Here is a 23240-nt window from a genome sequence, read left to right as displayed (position 1 = left end):
AAAAAAAGGATAAAATTTAGCATGAAAAAAAAAACGCATTTTGGGTTTGGAAAATAATTCAGTTTATGTTAGGCATTTAAAGTAGTGTAAAACATTTTTTTTTTTTTTCAATTAAATAAATATTTATATTTTCCTTTATTATCAAAATAAAATACTCATTGTTACAAATTTAGATTTTTTAGAATGATTTTAAGCTCTTAAACTAAGAAACTCTAAAAGGGAAGCTTTTGTAACAATTAATACATTAAAAGAATTAACATTTTATTCTAACCCCAAATTACCGATCGAGAGCTAAGAACTTTTTCAAAAACATCCCTAAAAAGGTTAACTGATCTTGATAAAAATCACATCTTAAATGCAGACTGGCCTGGAAGTATTTTAAAAAACATCCATAAAAAAAAAAAAGCCGCTGATCTTTATAAAAAGGAAGCTTTTGTAAAAATTAATACAATAAAAGAATTAAAATTTTATTCTAACCCCAAATTACCGATCGAGAGCTAAGCACTTTTTTCAAAAACATCTCTAAAAAGGCCCACTGATCTTGATAAAAATCGCACCGTAAGTTTCAGCCTATAAGAAAACTATTTAGAGGTTTCAGCTCCTAAAAAACAATAGGCTTCTAAGTATATAAGTACCCTTAGTTCTAGTGTAAGGAAAGAATTTCTTCCTTAACTTAATGACAAGACAATTTCTTTTTTATTATAATAATGAGAAAATTTCTACTCACCAGAAATTGCTTAGAATTATCCATTTTCTATGTAAATTCCTACAAAAAATGTCAGTTGTGTTATGTTCAATTAACTATTCAAAACTGTTGAAGAATCTAATTTGAAACCTGAATATATACAAAAAATAGTTGGCAACTAAAAAGACGCACCGGTTTTTCCGACACGGATTTAACCTAAAAAAAACTTGTATATCATGAAATAAAAATTCATTTAATTGTGTCAGAAAAAACTTGAATAAAAACAGATTATACCCAACCTGTTTGGTACGGGGGCGTACGCAAAGTATATAGCTTCAAGCAAATTCCATATGATATTTCAAATTCCTATAGCTTCTATAGAAATGGTACCTCTTTGCAAATGACCCTGGTAACCCAATTACTTGAAAATATACACACATATCCATGCCTCAGGCGTAGGTTTCCTTGTCCCTTTTCAACGAATTGGGCGCTTACTACTTCTGTTCCCTGTTTTTCTGTTCAAAATTGTTAAGTTCATCACATTATAGCTTGTTATCGGTTAGGGAAAAATCTCCTGTAAAAAATCCAGCAAACAGGCTCAGTACTGTTTCTAATCAAAGAGGATAAATAAAAGTTCAAATAGGGATAAAATCCTTTTAATAGACAGTGATGATGATAACAGTGATAGAAATTCACAAAAATACCAGATATTCATCAGTAGTAAAATCCAAATAAGGATTTTATCCCTATTTGAACTTTTATTTATCGTCATGGAAAGGCAGTGTGGTCTCCAAAAGTATCTAATCAAAGAGATGCAATAGGATGCTCTTACGATAAAAAATTCAAGCAGACTTCGTTCGTGTTGCAAAGCATTTTTTTGCAAGGGAAAAAGCGGGGGTTTAGGGGGGCGGTAGACCCCCACAGTAAAAATCTTAACAAAAGAGGCTGCAAAAGTGGGGGGTTTGGGGGGCGGCAGCCCCCCAACTGTACCTCCTAATCCCTGTACGTTTTAAGGTTCGAACTTGTGACTCAGCCTCTTTAACTCTTTAGAAACGTAGTTTTTTCCAAATAATTTCTGCGCGTTTTTGTACAGTTTATTACTTATTATTGCTTGACTAACTGTTAGCTGATCGTATCAGGAGTTAAATTTGGGGGTCTGCCGCCCCCCCCCCCCCAACCCCCGCTTTTTAAGATTTTGGTGTTAAGGCTTTTAATTCCTGAATACTCAAATCCAATGCACAGTAAGAGTTTCTTTTTTCAACTTTTCTTTGTGACTGTGGGTATACGGCATGTTATCAAAGCAGTAGAGACTTGCCTGTAACCTGAAGGCCGATTCTGATATTATTCTGGAGACGCCTATTGAGTCGAAGGATTTAATAGATTGGATTTTAAAAAGAAACTGAGTTTCTTTTTAAACTTTAAATTTAAGAGATACTACTTTAAATTCAATATATAAAAAATTTACTCTTTTTCGACGCAAGCAAATACAAAGTAAGATTTTCGTTTTTCGACAAGAAGAACTTCTGGGAAAGAGCTGGAATTTTTGGAAGCTTGCAGTCGGTCTTGTCAGGTTAAGAAGACAATTTTGATCTAATTTAATAATGAAATACTACGCTTTTAGGAATTTCAAAAATTAACATGGGCTCTTATGGGAAAACGAGGTTTTTCGTAAATGTAAATTCGGGGGATAATTTTTTCGGTCTGAAAATATCTAAAGGCCCCAACAGGTCGAATTCCGCTTCGAATGAGTCCTCATTCACCCGGAACCGTTGCCAACTGGGGCCTGTAGGTGTGGTTGATAAAAAAAAAAAAAAATTTGATGAACATTAAGTGGCTATATTTGGTTTTTGGAAAACAGGGAAGGAGTGATCGGATTGAGCTGAAATTTCGAGGATAAGCTCCCAGGCTCTGGGAAAGCTTATCCTCTAAATTTCATCGTGTCGCTCTATCGGACAGCGTTAAATGGGGGCTGTGGTGGGAGGGTCGAAAATTCCGGCCCACTTTACCCCATGAAGATAAAGTCGGAGGGGGGTGAAATTTTGCATGTTCTTAGTTTGAGCTTAGGCTACAAAATGCGATCACCGCCGTCTCTCTGCGACCGCTAGGACCGGAAATCGCTTAACATTGTGGTGGGTCGCCTCTTTAAAGAGGCACAAGTGTGCCTCCTTGACAAACACTTGATTTTTATTTAATTCCTGACAGTTTTCCAATTCATACCAGAACTCCTCCCTATATGGAAAATTTTCCCAGACCCCTTCCCCACCAATTTAAAGTCTCTGTGTTAAATTTTTCCCACGGAGAATTCTTCCTGGTGATAATTCCCCATGGAGAATTTCTCCCACTACCTTCACAGAAAAACACCCCAGAGAATTCCAGCCCTACTTGAAATTTTCCCTTAGACATTTCCCTCCCAAAATCTCAACATGTAAAATTGAGTCGCCAAAGAGACATCAAGACGAATAAAACGAATGTCGTATAGGAATTCTGGCCAATTCCCTGTGTATAAAATCTTCCCTTGAAATCTTACGTCCCAAAACTTCCCTTCTTACGGAAAATTCTCCCCGTAGAAAATTTACCTAGCAGAAAACTCCCCCTCCCAGCAATGTCTGCATGCTTCCCAATAACGAATATTGTATTTTAACAAAGGGAAAATATTATAACTTACAGACCTTTCCCAAGGAGCTGTGGAGGGGGAGTCATGTCATCCCCAAAAGGACTTGTTATTGGACCTTTCGACTCTGCTGAACAAAATGGCTATCTCAAAATTCGGATGGACTCTAATCTTTTTGGTCACTTAAAAAGCGTACTAGAAGTTATAATTTTCTTTTAAAAAAGCCCTCTCCTGACCTTCTAGGGCCATCTGTATCGCCATCTAGGGCCATCCATCCATAATGATCACGCATCTGTGATCTTTCTTCTGGCAAAAACATACAAAATTCCGCATTTTTGCAGACGGACCTTGGAACCTCTAAATTAAGGCTCTTTGATACGCCGAGTCTGATGGTGTCATTTTTCTTTTGGGGGATTTTCCCCTTTTTGTCGAAAATAGGGCAAAAATTTTTGGGCTCGTAGTAACGTTTGGTGAGTAACATTGAAATTTAATGCTTCTTAATATTTGGAACTAGCATAAGAGGCCAATTCTTTTGATACATCTATTGTAATCAAAATTCTGTTTTTTTTAGTTTCGGTTACTCTCGGGCCGAATCACACTTAAAAATTACAATTCATTACCACGAACTGTTTGAAAATGAAGTTATACTTATCATCGATATTATTTTTGAACTTTGTTTGACAGTCTATGGTTATATCTTATGTCCATAAACAAGCAAATGATAGAGTATAGATTAAATTCTATGGTGCATTTATATTGTGGTGCTTTTAACATCGGTGTATTTATTTATTTACCTGTCATGTGATTTAATAACTTAAATAAAAGTTATCCTCGTTTGCTGAGTGAATAACGCGTCTATTGTCAATTCAGTTTCCATGTAGTACTCATTCAGTGTTTTGTATTTGCTAGGATATATCAGCATGCTCTATTACCATTTGTAAATAAAAAAATGAATATTTGTCTTTTGTTACACGGACTGCCCCAAGTTAGACATATGCGCCATGGTTTTGACAGACCTGATCTTAGGGGTCACAAAAATTGTGCCATGTACTTTATAGAAGACTTTATCCATCTTTGAGTGTTGCACGAATCGGAGTTACTGCCTGTCCTTAAATATTCTTTATCCCTGTGTATCCCTCTTTATCCCTGTTGTTAGATATGCCACCTATCGTTGAAAAAGACCCCGCAATATAAACATTGACAACTGCTTCCATCATTACCAGTTTTCTATTATCCTTTTTAAAGGTAGAGTTACATGAGTGATTAAAAGTTTATGCCGTAAACTGACCATTTGAGTTCGATAGCTCTTGAAACCGAAGATATTAGTTATATAGAAGGTATAGAAGGTATAGCAATATAGAAGGTATATATAGAAGGTAATATAGAAGCAATATATATAGAAGGTATAGCAATATAGAATGTCCAGCAAATTTGTTAGTTTTGTTTATTGTTTTTTCTTGTCGCTCCTCCTTTTTTTGCTTGGTGATGTTGTCTATATGGAACTCAACTCTTTTGTAATATTGTTTAGGAGAAACGAAGAACCCAAGATAATGAAAAGCAAATACAGCAGGAAAAGGAAAAGGCTGAAAGGAAGAGGCAGGTAGAAGAGCAAAAGCTTTATAGAGAGCTATTACGCCTTCAAGAAGAACGCAAGCTATTTGAAGAGGAAAGGAGAAAGTTTGATCAGGAAAAAATGCAATTAGAAGAAGAAGCTGAAAGGAAAAGTGATCAAGAAAAGAGGCTTCTAGAGGAGAGGGCTACATTAGTGGAAGAATTGAAAAAGCAATTAGAGAAGGTAATTTCTAATTTGTTGTGAACACAGTTTACGCAATGAGTCAGTCCACTGCATAGTTTCTATTTTTCACATAATCATAACACACCAGTCAACAGCAAAGTAAATAGTATTGTTGTAGGTAAGATCAATTCCACTCATACATAAGATTTGTACTGCTAGTGATCGTAACAAAGTGTATAACTCAATGAGAGAAAAATCACCGGTAATAATTGATAAGAATTACATATGAGAAAAGGCTTTGAATATCATAGTTGTTAGGCTGAGTAGCAACTTAAATGACAAAAATACAAACTTTGAAATCTCCACAATTTATATATATCCTATTAAATAAAAGTGTAGCCTCCATCAGATAATATTCCTGTTAGAAAATCTAATGAAGTTACAATCTTATCAGATTCTCTTTTTTTCTATTTCTTCTTTTTTTTTTGCTTGCCCGAAACTAAAGATTTCAAACCTCGCTGTTTTTACGGTAGTTTTGTGCACCAATATTTGAAGCCTTTTTTTAAATTATCAAAATAAAGCTTGTGGGTGACAAGAAATTCTTGTGTTATTGAAAGATTAATCGAAAGAGGAACGTTAAGATTTAAAAATACAGTAAAATTTAAAAAATGTAGTAATATATAAGTTACTACTACTATTACTAACAGGGGCTAGGGGGGACCTAGCCCCTGGGGGTCCATAATTGAAACTAGGGTACCCTCGCACGGGGGTCATAAATACAGGCGGAGGAGGAAGAAGGCCTCTCTGACGCACACTGAGCAGGGCACACCGGCGTGTGGACACGTCCCGCTAGTTGCGAACCTTTTTCCAGCAATGGGTTAAATTGTATGGTACTGCAGGATACGATCGTGGGAGGACCCTGTCAAGGAGGACAACTGTGAAAGGGTGTAAGATCCAGACTTGGACAACGGCCTTTGCAACTTCGGAAGGCACCGGGGGGTTCCGGCCTCCCGATCAGGAATTGGCGTCCCTGCCCCTAGCCGAACCGAAGAAACCAGTTGGGCAGTGGCCTAGCAAGTCGCTCCCGTAGAAAAAGAAAATGCTAAAGAAACTTCAGTGAAAAGCCTCGGATCATATCACAATATGATGACGACCCATGCATGCCCCTCGACCAGATTTCTGAACGCGAATAAACTAGTACGAATCGGATTACAACATCGCACTTATGCATCTTTTAACCCTATTTGCAAATTATAATTGAAACCTATTGCAATTAATTTTAGAGAAGAAAAAATTATTGGAACATTTATCTATCGTCATAAGCTGACAATATTTTTGGTCATTTTCAAATGTTAAAACGAAAAATTCCCAAAGAAGAGAGAAACAAGGACAATAACAGCCAGTGAAAAACAGAAGGAAAATTATGCAAATATTTCGGTCAAGACCTCCGCTTGACCGTCTTCAATGCAAATAATAAAAAAAATATACATAAGAATACAAAAGATTAAATAAAAACCAAACCTTCAAACAAACACTGAAACTAAAATAGGAAAGGCCCTTTCAAGGCAATGGCAAATAAAGCATCCATAGGTGCCCACAAGCTGAATTCCAGGGGGGGGGGCCTGGTCTAATTGGCACTTTTAACTATATAATAGAAATCTCGGAAAAAAATATAAAACTAAGGCAGCATCATTCAGCCAGGGGGGGGGGCGGGCGTAAGGATCATGTCGACTCTTTCAAAAACTGAACAAGTTCTACAAGAGTGCGAAAACTTTTGGCTTGACATCCTTGCAGTGACGTAAGCACGATGGAAAGGCTGCGGAGAAAAGAAGCTCAAAGCAGTAAACAGCAACACGACTTATACAGTTCTGTACAGCGGAAAAGCGGACAAACATGCAGCTGGAGTCGCAGCTATATTGAACCTAAATGCAGCAAAATCTCTCTGCTCGTGGAAGCCGATTAACGAGAGAATCCTGTATACACGATTTGCATCTAAACATGCAAAGCTTTCGCTAGTCATCTGCTATGCACCAACAAATGATGCCGATGAAGCCTTGAAAGACGATTTTTATGAAACCCTCCAGTCCGTCCTTGACTCCATCCCTCTCCATGACGTCGCTTGCCTGGCAGGCAACCTAAATGTGAAAGTTGGTCAGGACAGATCTTATTGCCCCGAGGTGTTGGGACATCACGGGATTGGAATAATCAACGAAAATGGTGCAAGGCTAGTCAGCTTTGCCAGGTCGAACGACCTGTTGATAGGAGGTAAATTATTCGAGCACAAAGATATCCATAAGCATACATGGACATCCCCAGACAAAACTGTCGAAAATCAGATTGACCACTATCTGATCCGACGACGGTTGAGAACTACTCTGAAAGACATGAGGAGTTACAGAAGTACGGGCGTCGGGTCGGACCGTGAACTTCTTGTAGCAACACTCAAGTTGAAACTCCGCTCCAACAGATCTCGACAACCAACAAAATAATCAAGAAATTTCGACGTGCAGAAGCTCAGAGACTATGATGTTAGGAGACAATTCAGCATTAAACTCTTGAACAGATTCGAGGCGCTTACTGATATACCACAAGACGTGGAAAAATCTTGAAGGACTACACACAGAACCACAGAAACTGCTGAAGAAGTTCTTGGCTTTAAAAAGTCAATAAAGGAACATTGGATATCCCAGAAGACATGGGAATTGAGCGAAGACCACAAGAAAATAAAACAGAGCATCCTTAGCAATGATCCTTCTGCTGATGTCATGAAACACATAGTGTATAAAGAAGTGAACAGAGAAGTAAAGAAAAGTGCTAGATCAGACAAGCAACAGCACCTCAATGAGAAAGCAAGAATGGCAGAAGAAGTAGCCCGACGTGGTGATACGAGAGCTGTGTACCGCCTAACTAAAGAAACCTTTGGGAAGACCAACGTACAAGATGGACCAGTAAAAGAGGAAAACGGAAGACTGCTAACTGATCTAGACGACCAGAAAAATATATAGGCTGATTACTTCAAAAGCATTCTGAGCCGCCCGTCCCCTTCTGTTCCACCAGATATTTCGGACAGCCAACGGTGGATAAGATCCTTTCAGCCTCGAATAAGCTGAAGAATGGAAAATCTCCGAGTAGTTACCGTATATCTGGAGAAATGGTCAAGTCATTGATCCACAGGTCTCTTTCGGTGTGGCTAGTCTTCTTTTCCCTCCTCTGGCAAAAAGAAAAAGTTCCCAAAGACTGGAGAGCAGGAACCATTATTAAATTGTTCAAAAAAGGAGACGCGACAGTCTGTAGCAATTACAGAGGCATCAACCTCCTCTCGATACCCGGAAAACTCTTCTGCATAATCATCCTGACACGACTTCAAGCTGCCTTAGACCCGCATTTACGCGAGGAGCAACATGATTTCCGACCAAAGATCTTGCGCGGATCTGATATTCACACTGCGCACCATGCTTGAAGAATCAAACGAGTGGAGACAACGTCTATATCTATTGTTCGTCGATTTTGAAAAAGCGTTCGACTCAATAGACCACCCAATACTATGGAGGATCCTGATCTTCTACGGTATTCCTGAAAAGCTGGTTCGCCTTATCATAGCAATGTACGAAGACACGGAATGCTGCGTGAGAACCTCCGAAGGAAATACAAGATATTTCAAAGTCATGACAGGTATCAGACATGGATGTGTATTGTCTCCATTCCTCTTTATTCTCATACTGGACTACATATTCAGACAAATTGATGGATACGGGAACAAAACTGCAGGCAGACTGGTCCAAGATCTCGACTTTGCACACGATGTTGGATTGATGGAGAAAGACAAAAGCAAACTTCAAGGCTTTTTATGCAAGTTATCCGAAAGAGCCGAGGAATTTGGGTTACATATCAACCCCCCCTAAACCAAAGCTATGTCAACCACTAACTCAACGATGAATATCCAGTTGGGGACTGAAAGCATAGAGCAAGTCACCGACTTCCGATATCTTGGTAGCACCGTCTCGTTTATTGGCGATTCCGAAAAAGAGCTGAGAACACAAATAGTCCTGGCAAGCTCGGTATTTCAATGACTTCGACCAGTCTGGAGATCAGCGAAGTACTCACTCCAGCTAAAATTTCGCCTTTTCAGAAGCATCTTGACGTACGCGATGGAATGTTTAAAACTCACAGCTGAGCAGGAAAAACGACTCACTGCATATGAAAACAACTGTCTTTGACGTATCCTGAATATTAACTGGAAGGATAGGATAACAATTGGAAATTCGCCACTACACAAGGCAGCCTGATGTCGCTGATGTAGTCAGGCAACGAAGATGGTGCTATCTTGGCCATGTTATCCGTATGCCAGGATCGAGATTACCGAATATACTTCTCCATTGGCAACCAGACGACACGAGTCGACAAGGAAGGCCCAAAAACACGCTTCGCAGGACATATGAGCGGGACAGGAGAGCCCTTCATGCATCCTTAATCCCAGAGTGGGAGGACATCTACGTCGCAGCTCATTTGTGGGATGATTGGAGGCTGTTAGCGGACGCTCTGTGTGCCTCTGAAGGTAAAGGAGGAGCTAAGGTCTAAGGTAAGGATTACTAAAAACTCACCGCAGTACCAAGCCACCTGAGGCCAGTACAGCTATACACGCTTTTCCTCCATCCCAATCTCTTCAAAGCCTTCATCTTTACATCCTCTCAGGAAGTTCCCATTTCCATCTTTCCTTGCGACATCCTTCCACCCCAACCGAGGACAACCTGCTTGCCGTTTGGCCCTTGACGGTTGGTCAAAAAGGACAATCTTTTGCAATCTGTCATCCTTCATCCATAGAACGTGCCCAAGTCATCTCAAATTTTCTCTCGTAATTGCCTTAGAAAGCGGGATTAAACGTCACTTTTCGCACAGCCTACTGTTGGAAATACAGTCAGTCAGTCGGGTACCCAAAATAAACTGTAGGCAATTACTCTGGAAAACATCAAGAAAATCGTTCTTTGTTTTTCGGAACACCCATGCTTCATTCCTATATGTGACCACTGTCATAACTAAAGCTTCCAATATTTTAATCTTGGTTTGCAGACTTATCTTCCTAATCTTCCAAACTTTCTTCAACTGTAAAAAAAACACCTTGGGCCTTGGTTATTTTACTTCACTGCACCCACCGTCTTTACTAATTATACTAACAAGGTAAATGAAGCTGTCCACTTGATCGATCTTTTCGGTACCCAACGTCACCTTTTCATTTTAGCTTGTTCCTAGCTATAGCGACTTAGTCTTCTTGACATTAATTGTCAAACCTATTCTAACACCCTGAACTCGCAAAACCTCTAAAAGTTCATTCATTTTGCTCACACTTTCATCTAGGATGCTTAAATCATCAGCATAATCTAAGTCTAGGAAAGTTTTTCTTTCTCATTTAATTCTGTGTTCTCACATTGCGTTTCCTGTGCTCCTTAAGACAGAGTCCATCACAATGAAATATACAAATGGGGATATTGCACAATCCTGCTTAACACCTGATTTAATAAAAAATCAGCTACTAACCTCATTTCCTACCTTAACCGCAGCAGTGTTATTCTCGCATATCGCACCAATCACTTTAATGTATTTTTCAGGTATACAATACAAGAATAAAACCATCGCTAAAGCTCTTCTATCGGCTGAGTCAAACACTTGCTCATAATCTATAAAACTGAGGACTAAAGGTGACTCAGGCAATTCTAAATTATAGAGTGAAAATTTGGTCGACACAACGTCTACCCTTCCTAAGGCCACAATGATCTTCTCTTAAAACTTTGTCCACAGCATCTCTAAGTTTAAAAAGCATCATCAAACTAAGTAATTTGCCTCCTACAAAACCCAGACGAACATAATTACCACAATTACTCTTATCATATTTCTTATACAGGGTTTAGGGTTTTCCTGAAATCGCTAGGTGTTCCCCTTTTTCAAAAATCATATTAGTAATCTTCAGCAGCTTATTAGTAACCTCATAACCACCACATTTAAGAAACTCATTTACTACATTGTCAGCAACTGGGGTCTTATTTTTTTTCTAGTACTGTCACTGATTCATCGTCAAAATACAAATCTTCCTTCACATCCATGATTTCATAAACTTTGTATTTCCTCTATATATTTTTCTGTAGCCCTATCCCGGTTTAGCAGATTCTTAAAATACTTTTTCAATCTTTGTTTAACTCTTTCTTTATCACTAAATTTTGCCCCGTTCTATCTTTAACTGGGACAAATCCAGATTGACTACTCTATCTCAATTTATTAAAATGCCCTTACAATTTATTTGTATTCTGCCGTCTAGCTGCATCTTCCAGGTCCTTTGCAATTTTATCCATGGCCTCCATTTCGCATCTTCACATGATCTACCACTGATATAATTCTTGTACATTTCATATGATCGATCTATCACTGAGATATTTCTTTACATGCCCCTTCTCCTCTCTATTAAACATAAAGTATTTTCACTAAAAATTTCTCAGCTTCACATTTCTTTAATTGATATTTCAATGCTTTTCCCGCTTTATTTATATTCCTCTTATTGCAATGTGATCTATCACCGAGATAATTCTTGTAGAAGTTCCATCTCTTCTCTCTTAAACATAAAGAATTTTCACTAAAATTTCCAACTGTGTTCCTAGCTTTCTTCCTTGACAACTTTCCATCAGCCACTTCACAAAATATTTTCCTAAAATTATTCCATCTTCTGCATTGTCAAATTTTAAACTCTCTAGTTTAACATGCAATTCTTCCTGGAAAATTTCTCTCGAATTCTCATCCTGGAGTCTACCAATGTCATGTCTTCCCGGAAGTTAGTTAGTCTTCCGAAATTTCAGCTTTAAATTAACTCTAGACACTACTAGATGGTGATCTTTACTTTTAACATCAATATCAGCACTCCTGTATACCCTAGTCTCTTATTTTAATCCTGCCAGTCTTTGGTTACAATAAAATAATCAATAAGGTTAGTTGTTGTACCGTCAAATGAATACCATATTAACTTATGAGCCATTTTATGACCAAATGCTGTATTTGTTATAATTAGATTGTTATGCCAACAAAATTGCAACAGTACGTAGCCACCACTGTTTTCTTTTCCTACACAAAATTTATCTCGGCTAGTATACCATGTATCCCTATTTCTACCGATCTGGGCATTAATATTTCCTAATAAAAACACCACATTTATACCTAAGACCCTGTCTATTTGTTCTTGTACCTACAAGTAAGATTCTTCTGAGTCAGTACTATTTCCGTCAGTTGGTTCTACAGGGGCATATACTACTATGACTGATACTCTGCTCTTTCATAAAACATAAAATTGCGAAGAAAAGAAGAAAACGAGAACAATTAACAGCCAATGCGAAAATTGAAAAATTATGCAAATATTTCGGTCAAGACCTCCGCTTGACCGTCCTCAGTCCAGAATAAAACTGATAAAAATATAAAAACCAAACCTTAAAATAAAAACACCAAACTAAAATTGGACGGCCCTTTCTTAGTAACGGTGAAAGGGTAAATGAATAAAAAACACAAGTCTAAATGGCATTTCAGATTTTCATTTTACGTAAAGCACTCTCAAGGGCTGGTCGCTTTCCAGTTTGATTATTTTTGGAGATTCTATTTGATTGCACAATATAATTTTGTGGATGTAAGTAAAAACAATCAGAATTAATAATTTCATCATAAATGGGACTAGAAAAGTTTCTCCAGTGTCTCTATTGAGAGCTACCTTTTGGTGAATGTGCTGTTTCAACTGCCTCCCTGAAAACTTGCGTGAGACCTTTAACGGGGGCAACAATGGAGGTTTCGTCAAACAAAATGAAATGGTATGGACTCTCATTCACATGTTGTGCCAAGGCTGAATAAAAAACCTCAGGCCTTTGGCGTAACCTCATGGCCTTGTCGATTGAGGACCTATGTTCAGATAACCTCTCCCCCAATTGCTGTTGGGTTCTACCAACATAAGAACAGCCACAAGAACAAGGAATTCTATAAACACCACTATCCCAAATGGGGCTGGTTTTATCTTTTCCGTTGTTGAAAAAGTTCTGTAAAGTATTTGAATTCTTAAAGGCGACATTATGTTTAGGTTTTTTAAGGATTGTTTTCAATTTGTCAGTCAATTTTGGAATGTAGAGTAGAACAGTGAAAAGTTTCTTATCATCCACCAATGGGACGGTATCTGTTGGGGTTTGTAGATTTGATGCATTCTTTTCTGCCTTTTTTTGTCTTTTGTCTATAATGGCCTCAATTATTTCTATAGGATAGCGATTGCAAAATAAAATGTCCTTAATATAGTTCAATTCTGAGTCTATGTGAGGCTTTGAGCATATTCTTATTACTCGGTAAACCAAAGAAATAACAACTCCTCTTTTTATGCAGGGAGAGTGGTTGGAGGAAAAATGCAAATAACTATCGTTATGCGTAGGCTTTCTATAAATAGAAAATTCAAGGCCAGGAGACTTATTAAAAATTAAAACATCTAGAAAAGGAAGTTTGTGATTTTGTTCTAGTCTAAAGAGAACTGAAGGTTAGAGTCCAAAGTGTTTAGATGAGTTAACAAGGAGTTAAGTGACTCCCCTCCATGCTCCCACACAGAAATAACATCATCCACAAACAAACCCCAGAACCGGTGTTTCATAGGAAAATTTTTCAGAGCAGAGGTTTCAATTAATTCCATATAAAAAGTTGCCAAAAATGGTGAAAGACTTGTACCCATGGGTAGACCCCTGATTTGGGTGTAAAATTTATTATTAGATCGGAAATATGAGGAGGATCTGAGGACGGTCAAGTGGAGGTCTTGACCGAAATATTTGCATAATTTTTCAATTATTTCACTGGCTGTTAATCGTTCTCGTTTTCTTCCTTTCTTCGCAATTTTATGTTTTATCATGATTAGCCAGTGTGGTCTCAAAAATTATTTATCTGCTCTTTCAGACATAAAATGAGTGATTAGCATTTTATTATTAATGTATTCCCCACCTAAACAGGGGAGCTTCCTTGTTCATCATGAGTCCTGCTCCCTGTCTAAGTACCCCATCCTTCCTACCTGAATAAATAAGTTCTATATCATCTAACTTCATGTTTGCTACCTCCTCCCCCCTCCCCCGGGATATGAGTTTCTGTAACTCCAAATAAGTTGAGTTTGAAGCGTCTGAATTCGCCAGTCAGAATGTTGACGATCGTTATTTTTTTTAACCTTGTGACATTCCAAGTTTTAATTTTCATATTCTTTAAACCATTGAATTTATTTTGGCCACAGGAAAAGCAGTAGTCCCAGAACCAGTGCAGGACGGGGACCAATACATCTTCTCAGGTCTATACAGAAGCGCTTAATCCGTCTTAGAACTGGACAGCAAGAAACCCCTGGGACCTCCAGTTGAATGGATGCTTTGTGCCTGCATTTGTATTACCTCCGAATCAGTATATATTCATGCCTACAAATATTATGCTACTACGGGAAGGCAACCTATAGTAGATAAATCAGCTAGGAAGAGGATTTTCAGCCAAAAACAGACCAAGCCTAGAAGAAATATTCATTAATCAGAACCCAGTGCAAATACTTTTTAGTTTAATTGGCTATAATATCCTCGAGGAGTACCACTCCTCATGTGGGAATAGAGTTGACTGCAAGGTCCCCAGTCTTGTGGGTACTCCGACAGGGTCGAGGCTGCTTTTTTCAGCGACCGTTTTCTGTGGCCTAACGCATTTGTCTTCCTATAATGGATCCTCCCGCGATGATGTTACCCAATGACTTATGGATGTAATCAAGGAAGAATATTACTTTAAGATAGATTACTGAAAGTAAATAGTCAATTTAGTATGTTTTCTTATGACCAGTCATTATAATAGGTTTAATTATTATATTAAATGTCAAATTCTCATTACGAATATTGTAATATTATGATAATTATCACTATCCTTGCTCCTCCTAGAAACAAAAATCTCGAGGTATGTCACTTAGACATTTATGTTACTGAATTCATAATCGATGGAATTTGTCGGCCAGAATAAAATAATGAAGATAAACCTATCATCAGCCCCTTTGCACACACCGAGGGCCCCTATGCGCACACGGAGGTCTTAAGAGTTGTCCAAAGGAAGTCGTTTAAAAATTAAATGGCTTTTTCATAAAATTTCACTTTTTCCTATTTTAAATCCTCCCCCTTAAAACAAGTCTTCATGTTCCTCCTCAATGGAGTCAAACGTTTATTTTGAAATTAATCAGAGCCTTGCACAGCCAATTGGCACAGTATCTCAGCCAATTGATCTGTAGTGCTCCCTTCTTCTGAAAAAAATAGGAATGATTTAGGGAGAATAGGAAGAACAATAGAAGAATAAGAAGAATAGGAAAATAGGAATGAATAGGGAGAACAGATTTTGTAACTCACTAAACTATGGCCAAAGAGAATGGAATCAACTATTCAGCACTCAAGGAATTATCATAGTTTACGAGGTATTTGAACCTGGTTGGCATTTGAACGTGGTATTTGGTAATACAAGCAACTGTGTCAAATAGTTTTTGGGTTACAGGTGTAAATTTCCAAGCTGGTTAGAAAACATATTATTTTGTCTATTCTTGGGCCTTTAATACCCATGGACGCAGGATGTCAGGATGTAAGGCGTTCGGAAAAAGAAGTTTTTCTGCAGCATATTCAGGCAAATTGAATTTTTTGAGTATTTTTTCGTGTATTGGGGTTCTATTGACCCGTTCAGGAAATAGCTTTACCTCTTTTGTACTGAGCCCTTTTGACTTACCAATAAAAGTAACAAAATATTTTTTAATAAATTTTTGGCACTTTTAGCCCAGACAGCACCCCAAAAAGTCACAGCACAATCAAAAAATACTTTCTGTTGAACTATCTCTGTTGAAACATTAATTTTTCTTACTTTTTGTTCATCCTTTTTTGGAGCATCGGGGATCTGGCTTGAGTACTTAAAGGTAAAAGCCTCAAGCTAATGGAAAAACAACTTATAACCTATAAGGGTTATAACTTATAAGGGTTATAAGTTGGCTCATATTCAGGGGACCCAACCTAGAAGGTTCTTGTAAATTTGGGTCTCCTTGGCCCAGGGATTTGATTTGCCAGTTTTAAACTGGCCAGAAGCAAATTCTTCCTGTTTTGGAACTTCCTCACTACCTCCTCCCTCCCCTGAAAGTAGTTGACGTTTTTATTTAACCAGGGAATGATATTTGACAGTTTTCAGCCGATTGGACAACCAAGAACGTAATTTTAGGTCCTTGCCTCTAGGGTTGTATGGATCAGTGATTCCCAGAGGCACATTTATTATACTTTCCAATTACTTTGAGTAAAACAGCTAATTTAAAATTTTGAACCAATGCCATGCATTGAGGTGTGTGTTTAGAGTTCAGAAGGGGAAGTGGTTTTTCTCTAGTCCATTTGGGACATTGAAGAGGCACTAGTACCTCTTATTATAAATGAGGTTGACAAACACGAAGTTATATCTACCGGACCTTTCAATATTGCTGAAGAAAATACGTGCCTCAAAATTTTGATTGGATGTTTGCTTTGGGAAAAAATAGCCGTGGGTGGTGGAGCCCTAAAATCACTTTTGTTTCTTAAGAAGGACACTATAACTTCCAATTTTCAATTAAATGAGCTCCATCCAAAGTTTTTGGGACATTTGGGATTTTTTTGGGACAATTTAAGACATTGAAGAGGCACTAGTACCTTAAATTTCAATTGAATGAGCCCTCCCCCATGTCTCTATGACAACCCCCTCCCTCAAATTTCCATGACAACTCCCTCTGTAATAAGTGATTGGAAAACAAATGAACAAAGAACAAATCGTGGGAGACAAATTGCTCTGAATGGTAAAACACTGAATGGTAACCATTAAAGAGAGTGAAAAGTGCTTAGATGGATTCGAGTTGGTCTCTGACTGAAATAAAACTGCCACGCACCAAATTCTAAGATTCAGGCGCGGCAATTCACGATTATTTAAAGAGAGGAGGATCAGGTTTTTTCCCTTTTTTTCATGAAAATACAATAAAGATACATTTGAAAATATAGGGGGGGGGGTAATTGTTTTTCTGTTTTTAAAATGAAAATACCAACAAAAGCTGAATTTTTCAAAATCCTGGAGGGAGACTCAGGGATAGGGCCTTAAATATTTCCTTGTTCCATTTGACTTTTTGGTAATCTCTTTTGTTATTTTGAATTTTCTTTTCTTAAAAATAATAATATTTTTTATTTTAAAAACAAAAATAAATTTTTGATAGGAAATAATGATTTTCTAAATCAAAATACATAATACAAAGAAAAAAAAATTAAAATAGACACGAATCCCATAAATTGAATCTTTTCCCTAAATACGAGAATTTTGGGTTTTACTCTTAAGTTTAGTCTCATTGAATAAAAGATATGGGTTATAATTGCTAGGAACAACATTTTCAAGAAGAGAAAAAACGACAGCAACAAGAAAGGCGCAAAAAGCAGCAACAAGAAGAAAAAAGACGAGAAGCTGAAGAAGAGAAAAGGAAAAAAGCGATTGATGAAGAAATATTTAGAATTGAAGAAGAAAGGCGCCGTATAGAAGAGGAAAATCGACAAGCGGCAGAAAAAAAGACTAAGGAAGAGGAAATCAGACTGCTGAAAGTCGAAGAGGAATGGTTGAAGTAAGGACTTGTATATATATTAGCATATATTTTGTCCCATTCTTTAGCGCAAAAAGAACATTTTGGCCAAAACAGGACCAAAACATTATCACTTAAAAATTCTCAGATTAAACTCTTCGATTTAGGCTTGTAAAAATTTACATATTGAGCTTTCCTGTTTCAGTGGCCAATAATACCACGAGATAATAGATCATTCTTATGTGAATATTTTAGTTGAATAAATAAAAAGGAATTCGAAGGAGGCTATGGTAGCCTTCCTCATATTTAAGGGTGCATTAGATCAGACGGTTTGTAGTAACAAACTGTAAGTAAAGAGCTACTCTTAAGTAAAGGTACTCTTTTGTGTTCATTCTAAATATGCTATATTTACTGATTCTAAAATTGCTCGTCGAAAGGTATTAACAAATGAAAATGTGTATAACTCTAGAAAAAGGGGTTAAACTACCCAAAAACGGCATGTAATCTTAAAACAAAACATATATACAATGAAGTTCAACATGTAAGAAAACGATAAAGTCATTATCTACAAATTACAAAATTTCTTATTTTCCCAGAGAAGGGTGAGAGAGAAAATTCATTTTTATTAAAGACCAATATTCACAAAAAAGTCATATCAAACAGACCTACCACGTGAAAATCTATACAGATTTGTTTGTGGCTCTTTATTTTACTCACTTACTACATATATATTAAAAAAAAATGCAATCATATAAATAGATAAGAAATAAACCTTATGGGAACCGTGAACCAATACTTACACAAGATAGAAGGATGATCATTGATGAGTGTTTGTTTTTTCCCCAGGGATGAAGCAGTGTTCGTATGTTTTCAAGTAAAAAAAAAAGCTCTTCAAGTCCTTTATAAATAAATATATAAAATAGATCATGCTCAATGAAATTGGCAATCCATCATTTTGCCCTTAAAACTCAATTTTGAATTTCAAAAAAACGCTAAAGTTCTCATTTATGAGTACGCAAAAGCTGCTATAGACAAAAACAAAATTCCCAACCAGTCCCTTATTCAGGCTATTGGGCTAATCCAGTCTCTCTTGCTGAGTCTTTCCTCATCTAATCTTAGGTACATCTAACTTAAGCCGTCTCCCGAAAACGGGGCTTTTATCGACCCTATTTGGCTACTAAAGTGATGATGACATTGCTTAGAGACGAATAGCTGTGGTGGATGTAAGCCATGAAGTGGCCCTTTTCCCAGTAAAGCTCTGGGTGAGATTGGGATTAAGGTTTATATGGGATAAAATTTGGTTCTTTCTGAGTTGGTTGTTTCCGAGCTTTTAACACGGCTAGTTAATTCTTCAGAAGCTTCAAAATGCGGCCAAGAACACAGCTAAAGAGCTGGGCACACGTAGCTAATTTCGAGAACTGATTTCCGAATCAGCGCCGATTTTAAAAAAATCGGCGTTGATTTGAGCTTGAAAAATTTTCTAGTTTTCCACGCCGATTTACAAAATCAGCGCCGATTTTCATCATGATCATCACAAAAAAATAGGGATACAAATAAATAGTCATCCAGAGAGGTCTGTGGTAAAAACGCCTCTACTGAGCTGAGAACTAAACTGAGAACTAAGCTGAGATCAATCATGAAACTTAATAAACTCCAATTGACTATTTGCGTCCATGATTTTTTGTTTTGAAAATCTCGCGGAATAAATTTTTCTTTCGACAAATTTTTCTTACCGCTATCGTTTGTCCACTGATGCTGAAATCGGTTCTCAAAATGAACTACTTGTGCCCAGCCCTTAATAGTTAATTGTCGACTTTTCTCGATTAGTTTACTAGCTGAAACATGAACGTACACTTGATGCTCCTATAAAGGGACAAAGTGTTACTTTAAGGTCGTCTCTAATGGCTAAGAATAGTCTTCCTGAGAGTAATGATCAGTATCACTGGTGTACTCTAGCGCAGACAGATACCTAGTTCAGGCAGATAAATAATTTGGATAATTTAGATAATAAATTACCTTATATACTGGTATTAGCTTTCTCCCCTCCCCCCTGCCCCAAATAGTCAAATTTCAGAAATGAAGTTTTACAGTATTCTAGAAATTTTACGCTCTAAAATTGTTAGTCTTAGTTTCTTCAGTCAGAAATTGTAAAGTGACCTCTCATTCAGATCCAGACACAAAGAAGAGATGGCCTTACTTGAGAAAAAGCGCAATGACGCACTAAAACAAATCCTATCCCAGACAACTCATAGGAATTTGGCTCCACACAGTTCTTTGGTGAAGAATGATAGCTGCTTGGATGAACCGACAGACGCAGATCATATTGAAGATGTCCCTAAAGAAGAATTACAAAAAGGGCTGAATTCAGCATTATCAGGTAAGTAGAAGGGGTTATTTGTGGTACATTGTGTCTTAAAGGGAAAAAAGTGTCACTAACGAATAACAAAAACCTAGGCTGACCTTTGAAACAGACTAGAAAAAAATATCGCGAATATTGACTGAAATGGTTATTTTTAAATTGACCAAGCCTACAACATACTAATTAGAAATTGGCATTAGTATTTGAATCTCAACTGTAATTTTTTTTTTTTTAATATTGCTCATTTCATAATGTGTTTTTTATTTTCAAAATAGATAAAATAAGGAAATTAATATAAACTAGATAACACAAGGTTGTTTAAATAGAAATGTATTAGAATTTGATTTTGTTTGCAAAAAAAAACACTAACCTCGGTTACTACCCACTTCTGGTCTGTATTTGTTTTCCTAGTCTAGCTAATTCTTGTCTTCTCGTAAATATTTATTAGATGGTTTTCATTTAGTCACGAAATTATTTGAATGCAAAGCCGCATTCTCAGCTCAAAATCTCGATCGCCTTCTCAGCCCGCCTTCTCAGCTCATTGTCCTAGTCTAGTCAATTATTTTATTCTCGCGAATATTGACCTGGTGGTTTTCATTTAATCACAATATTATGTGAAATGCTAAGCTGCCTTTTCGGCTCGCAATCTCAGCTTGCCTTCTCAGTCCACTTTCTCAGCTCATTTTCCTTGTCTAGCCAATTTTTGTCTTCTCGCGAATGTTGTCCTGACGGTTTTTATTTAGTCACATTATTATGTGGAATGCTAAGCCACTTTCTCAGCTCACCTTCTCAGCTCATTTCCCTAGTCTATCCAATTATTTTTTTTCTCGCGAATATTGATCTGGTGGGTTCCATTTAGTCAGCTCGCAATCTCAGATCGTCTTCTAAGCCCACCTTCTCAGTTCGTTGTCCCAGTCTTGTCAATTACTGTCTTCAGGCGAATATTGACCTAGTGGTTTTCATTTAGTCATATATTGTCTTCTCACGAATGATGATTATCATTTAGTCACAATATTATATGGAATGCTCTCTTTATGCTCTCTTTTCAGAGTATAAAGGCACCTCTTGAAACAATGAAGCCTATTGTACCGAAAGGTAATTCTATCATGGTGGCAGTGCTAGGCGCAGCCAGGTAAAGTGCAAAGCACGACCCATAGTAAAAAGGGGTCTGAAAAATGGTTTTTAAAAGAAACTGTTTAGTGACTAATAACCCCGCCAAAGGGCGGGATTATTGCAACAAACAGCGTTTGAAATAAAAAAATAACTTCCCTCTAATAAGCAACAACTGAAATTTTTCCAGTCAAATAAAGGTGTTGGTGCGAAGATTAATAATAAAAAAAAATAAACAAAGATGAAAAGTAGCATGTGTTGTATGTAAAAAAAAAACAACAACATAGGATCCCTTTACTAGCCTGAGGGGATCCTAATTTCAGAAACCATGAATACCAGATGGGCCTCTCTTAGCGTGGGAAAAGTGTTCCAAGCATGGCAGGAGGTTTTCCAAACGTCGTAGAAACTCTATGAAGAACCGCAAAACTGTAAGGCACACAGGGCGTTCTGAGCTGTTGACCAGGTGATATGTATATATATATATATATATATATATATATATATATATATATATATATATATATATATATATATATATATATATATATATATATATATATATATATATATATATATATATATATATATATATATATATATATATATATATATATATATATATATATATATATATATATATATATATATATATATATATGTAAAGCCATACCCAGGAATCCAGATTGGGGGGGGGGGACTAGACTGAAGAAAAGCATCGAATGTCGTCAGTAACAAATCAATAGATATTGATCACTAGGTAACCCTAAATCTGTGTGGAGGAGGGGAAACGTCACCAGGGTTGATCTTTTCATGGGGGGGGGGGGCAATTTTTTGCAAGGATGGATTTTCTGGGTGAAATTAACACGGAGAAAAAGGATGGATTTCTCGGCATGATTTAAAATACTTGATGACTTCTGAAATTAAATAAAGAACACAAGTTTTTTTCAACGGATAGTAAGGAATAACATTAAAACTTGAAACATACAGAAATTTCGTTATTTCGTAAATTAGGGGGCTGCTAAGCCCCCTAATTAACTCTTATGCAGAATCCTTCAAGAACGAATCCTACAATACAAAGGCCGTTTAATTGAAACAAGAAGTTTTTTTTATACAGGGTTCGAGCAAGAGTTGAGGAAGGGGCAACCCCTTCTTTTATGTGGAATAATTTGTGTTCGTTTTTATGTTGCTTCTTACTTTCAGTTGGAAAAACTAGTCTTTCATTGAATACCAAATCAAGAAACATTTGAAAAGAAGAAACTTTTTAGTATTTTTTCGGATTTTTATCGTCAATCTTTTTGCTTCGACCTGTTTCTTCCTTGTACCGCATTAAATAGCAAAAACAAGCGTTTTTCGCTGAAACTAAGGAGCAACATAAAAATTTAAAACGAACAGACATTATTCCGCATCGGAAGGGGGCACCCCCTTCCTCGACCCTTGATCTTTAAGAAAAAGTCTTAATTTGATTTAAAAATACTTCTCATTCATGATCAACCACCCTTGAGTTTCAGCAGTTTTTGTTAAAGAATTATGACAAAAAATTAAGGTTTAACGTAGAGCGCGATTCGTTCTATTCGTTCTATTTCTATTCGGTCTTTCACTTGAGAAAAAACTTTTTTTATACCTAATTTCTTACCGTTTTCAAATTCTTCTAGAATTCCGATCCTACTCTCCGATCAACAGGAATTCCGATCCTACTCTCCCCACCCTTTGCAAATATTTCCCTGGAAATTCCACCTGAAAACTTTTCTCTCTACAGAAAATTTCCCCAGTTCAAACCCCCCCCCCCCCCCCCCCCGAAGAAAATTCCTCCCCAAAAATTTTTCGTATATTTCCCAATGATAAGCAATATATTTGAACAATTAGTAAATTGCGTAACTTACTGCCTTTTCTTCTGTGATTATTGGGGGGTCAAGTCATCCCAAAAAGCATAGCTACTGGACATTTCAGCTATGTTGAATCAAATGGATATCTCAAAATTTTTATCTGACACATTGAGGGGGAAATTGGGCGTGAGAGGGTGGTTAGTTGTCCCCCGATCTCTTTAGTCAGAGGCAACACTATCGCGTTGCCTATTATAAAGGCCCTAAGGCTTCATTACTTTATTACTATTAATTTTTTTTCCCCGGAGGCAGTTCA

General features: G+C 37.0%; 1 protein-coding gene across 1 annotated transcript in view; it reads left to right on the top strand.

Moving 5' to 3' along the window:
- LOC148956080 (uncharacterized) overlaps positions 1-23240 on the top strand; it is an 85703-nt gene that overhangs the window by 52713 nt on the left and 9750 nt on the right. Inside the window, exons 8-10 of the mRNA XM_089093957.1 lie at positions 4825-5091; positions 17442-17677; positions 19804-20012. Coding sequence (XP_088950083.1) covers positions 4825-5091; positions 17442-17677; positions 19804-20012 — 712 coding nt within the window. The remainder of the gene's footprint in view (positions 1-4824; positions 5092-17441; positions 17678-19803; positions 20013-23240) is intronic.

The sequence above is a fragment of the Artemia sp. Qi Xiang Cuo genome, chromosome 1 (assembly GCF_049724085.1).
Source record: "Artemia sp. Qi Xiang Cuo chromosome 1, ASM4972408v1, whole genome shotgun sequence".
Lineage (NCBI taxonomy): Eukaryota > Metazoa > Arthropoda > Branchiopoda > Anostraca > Artemiidae > Artemia > Artemia sp. Qi Xiang Cuo.
Note: the sequence above shows the minus strand (reverse complement) of the source record. Positions and strands in the feature narration are given on the sequence as shown.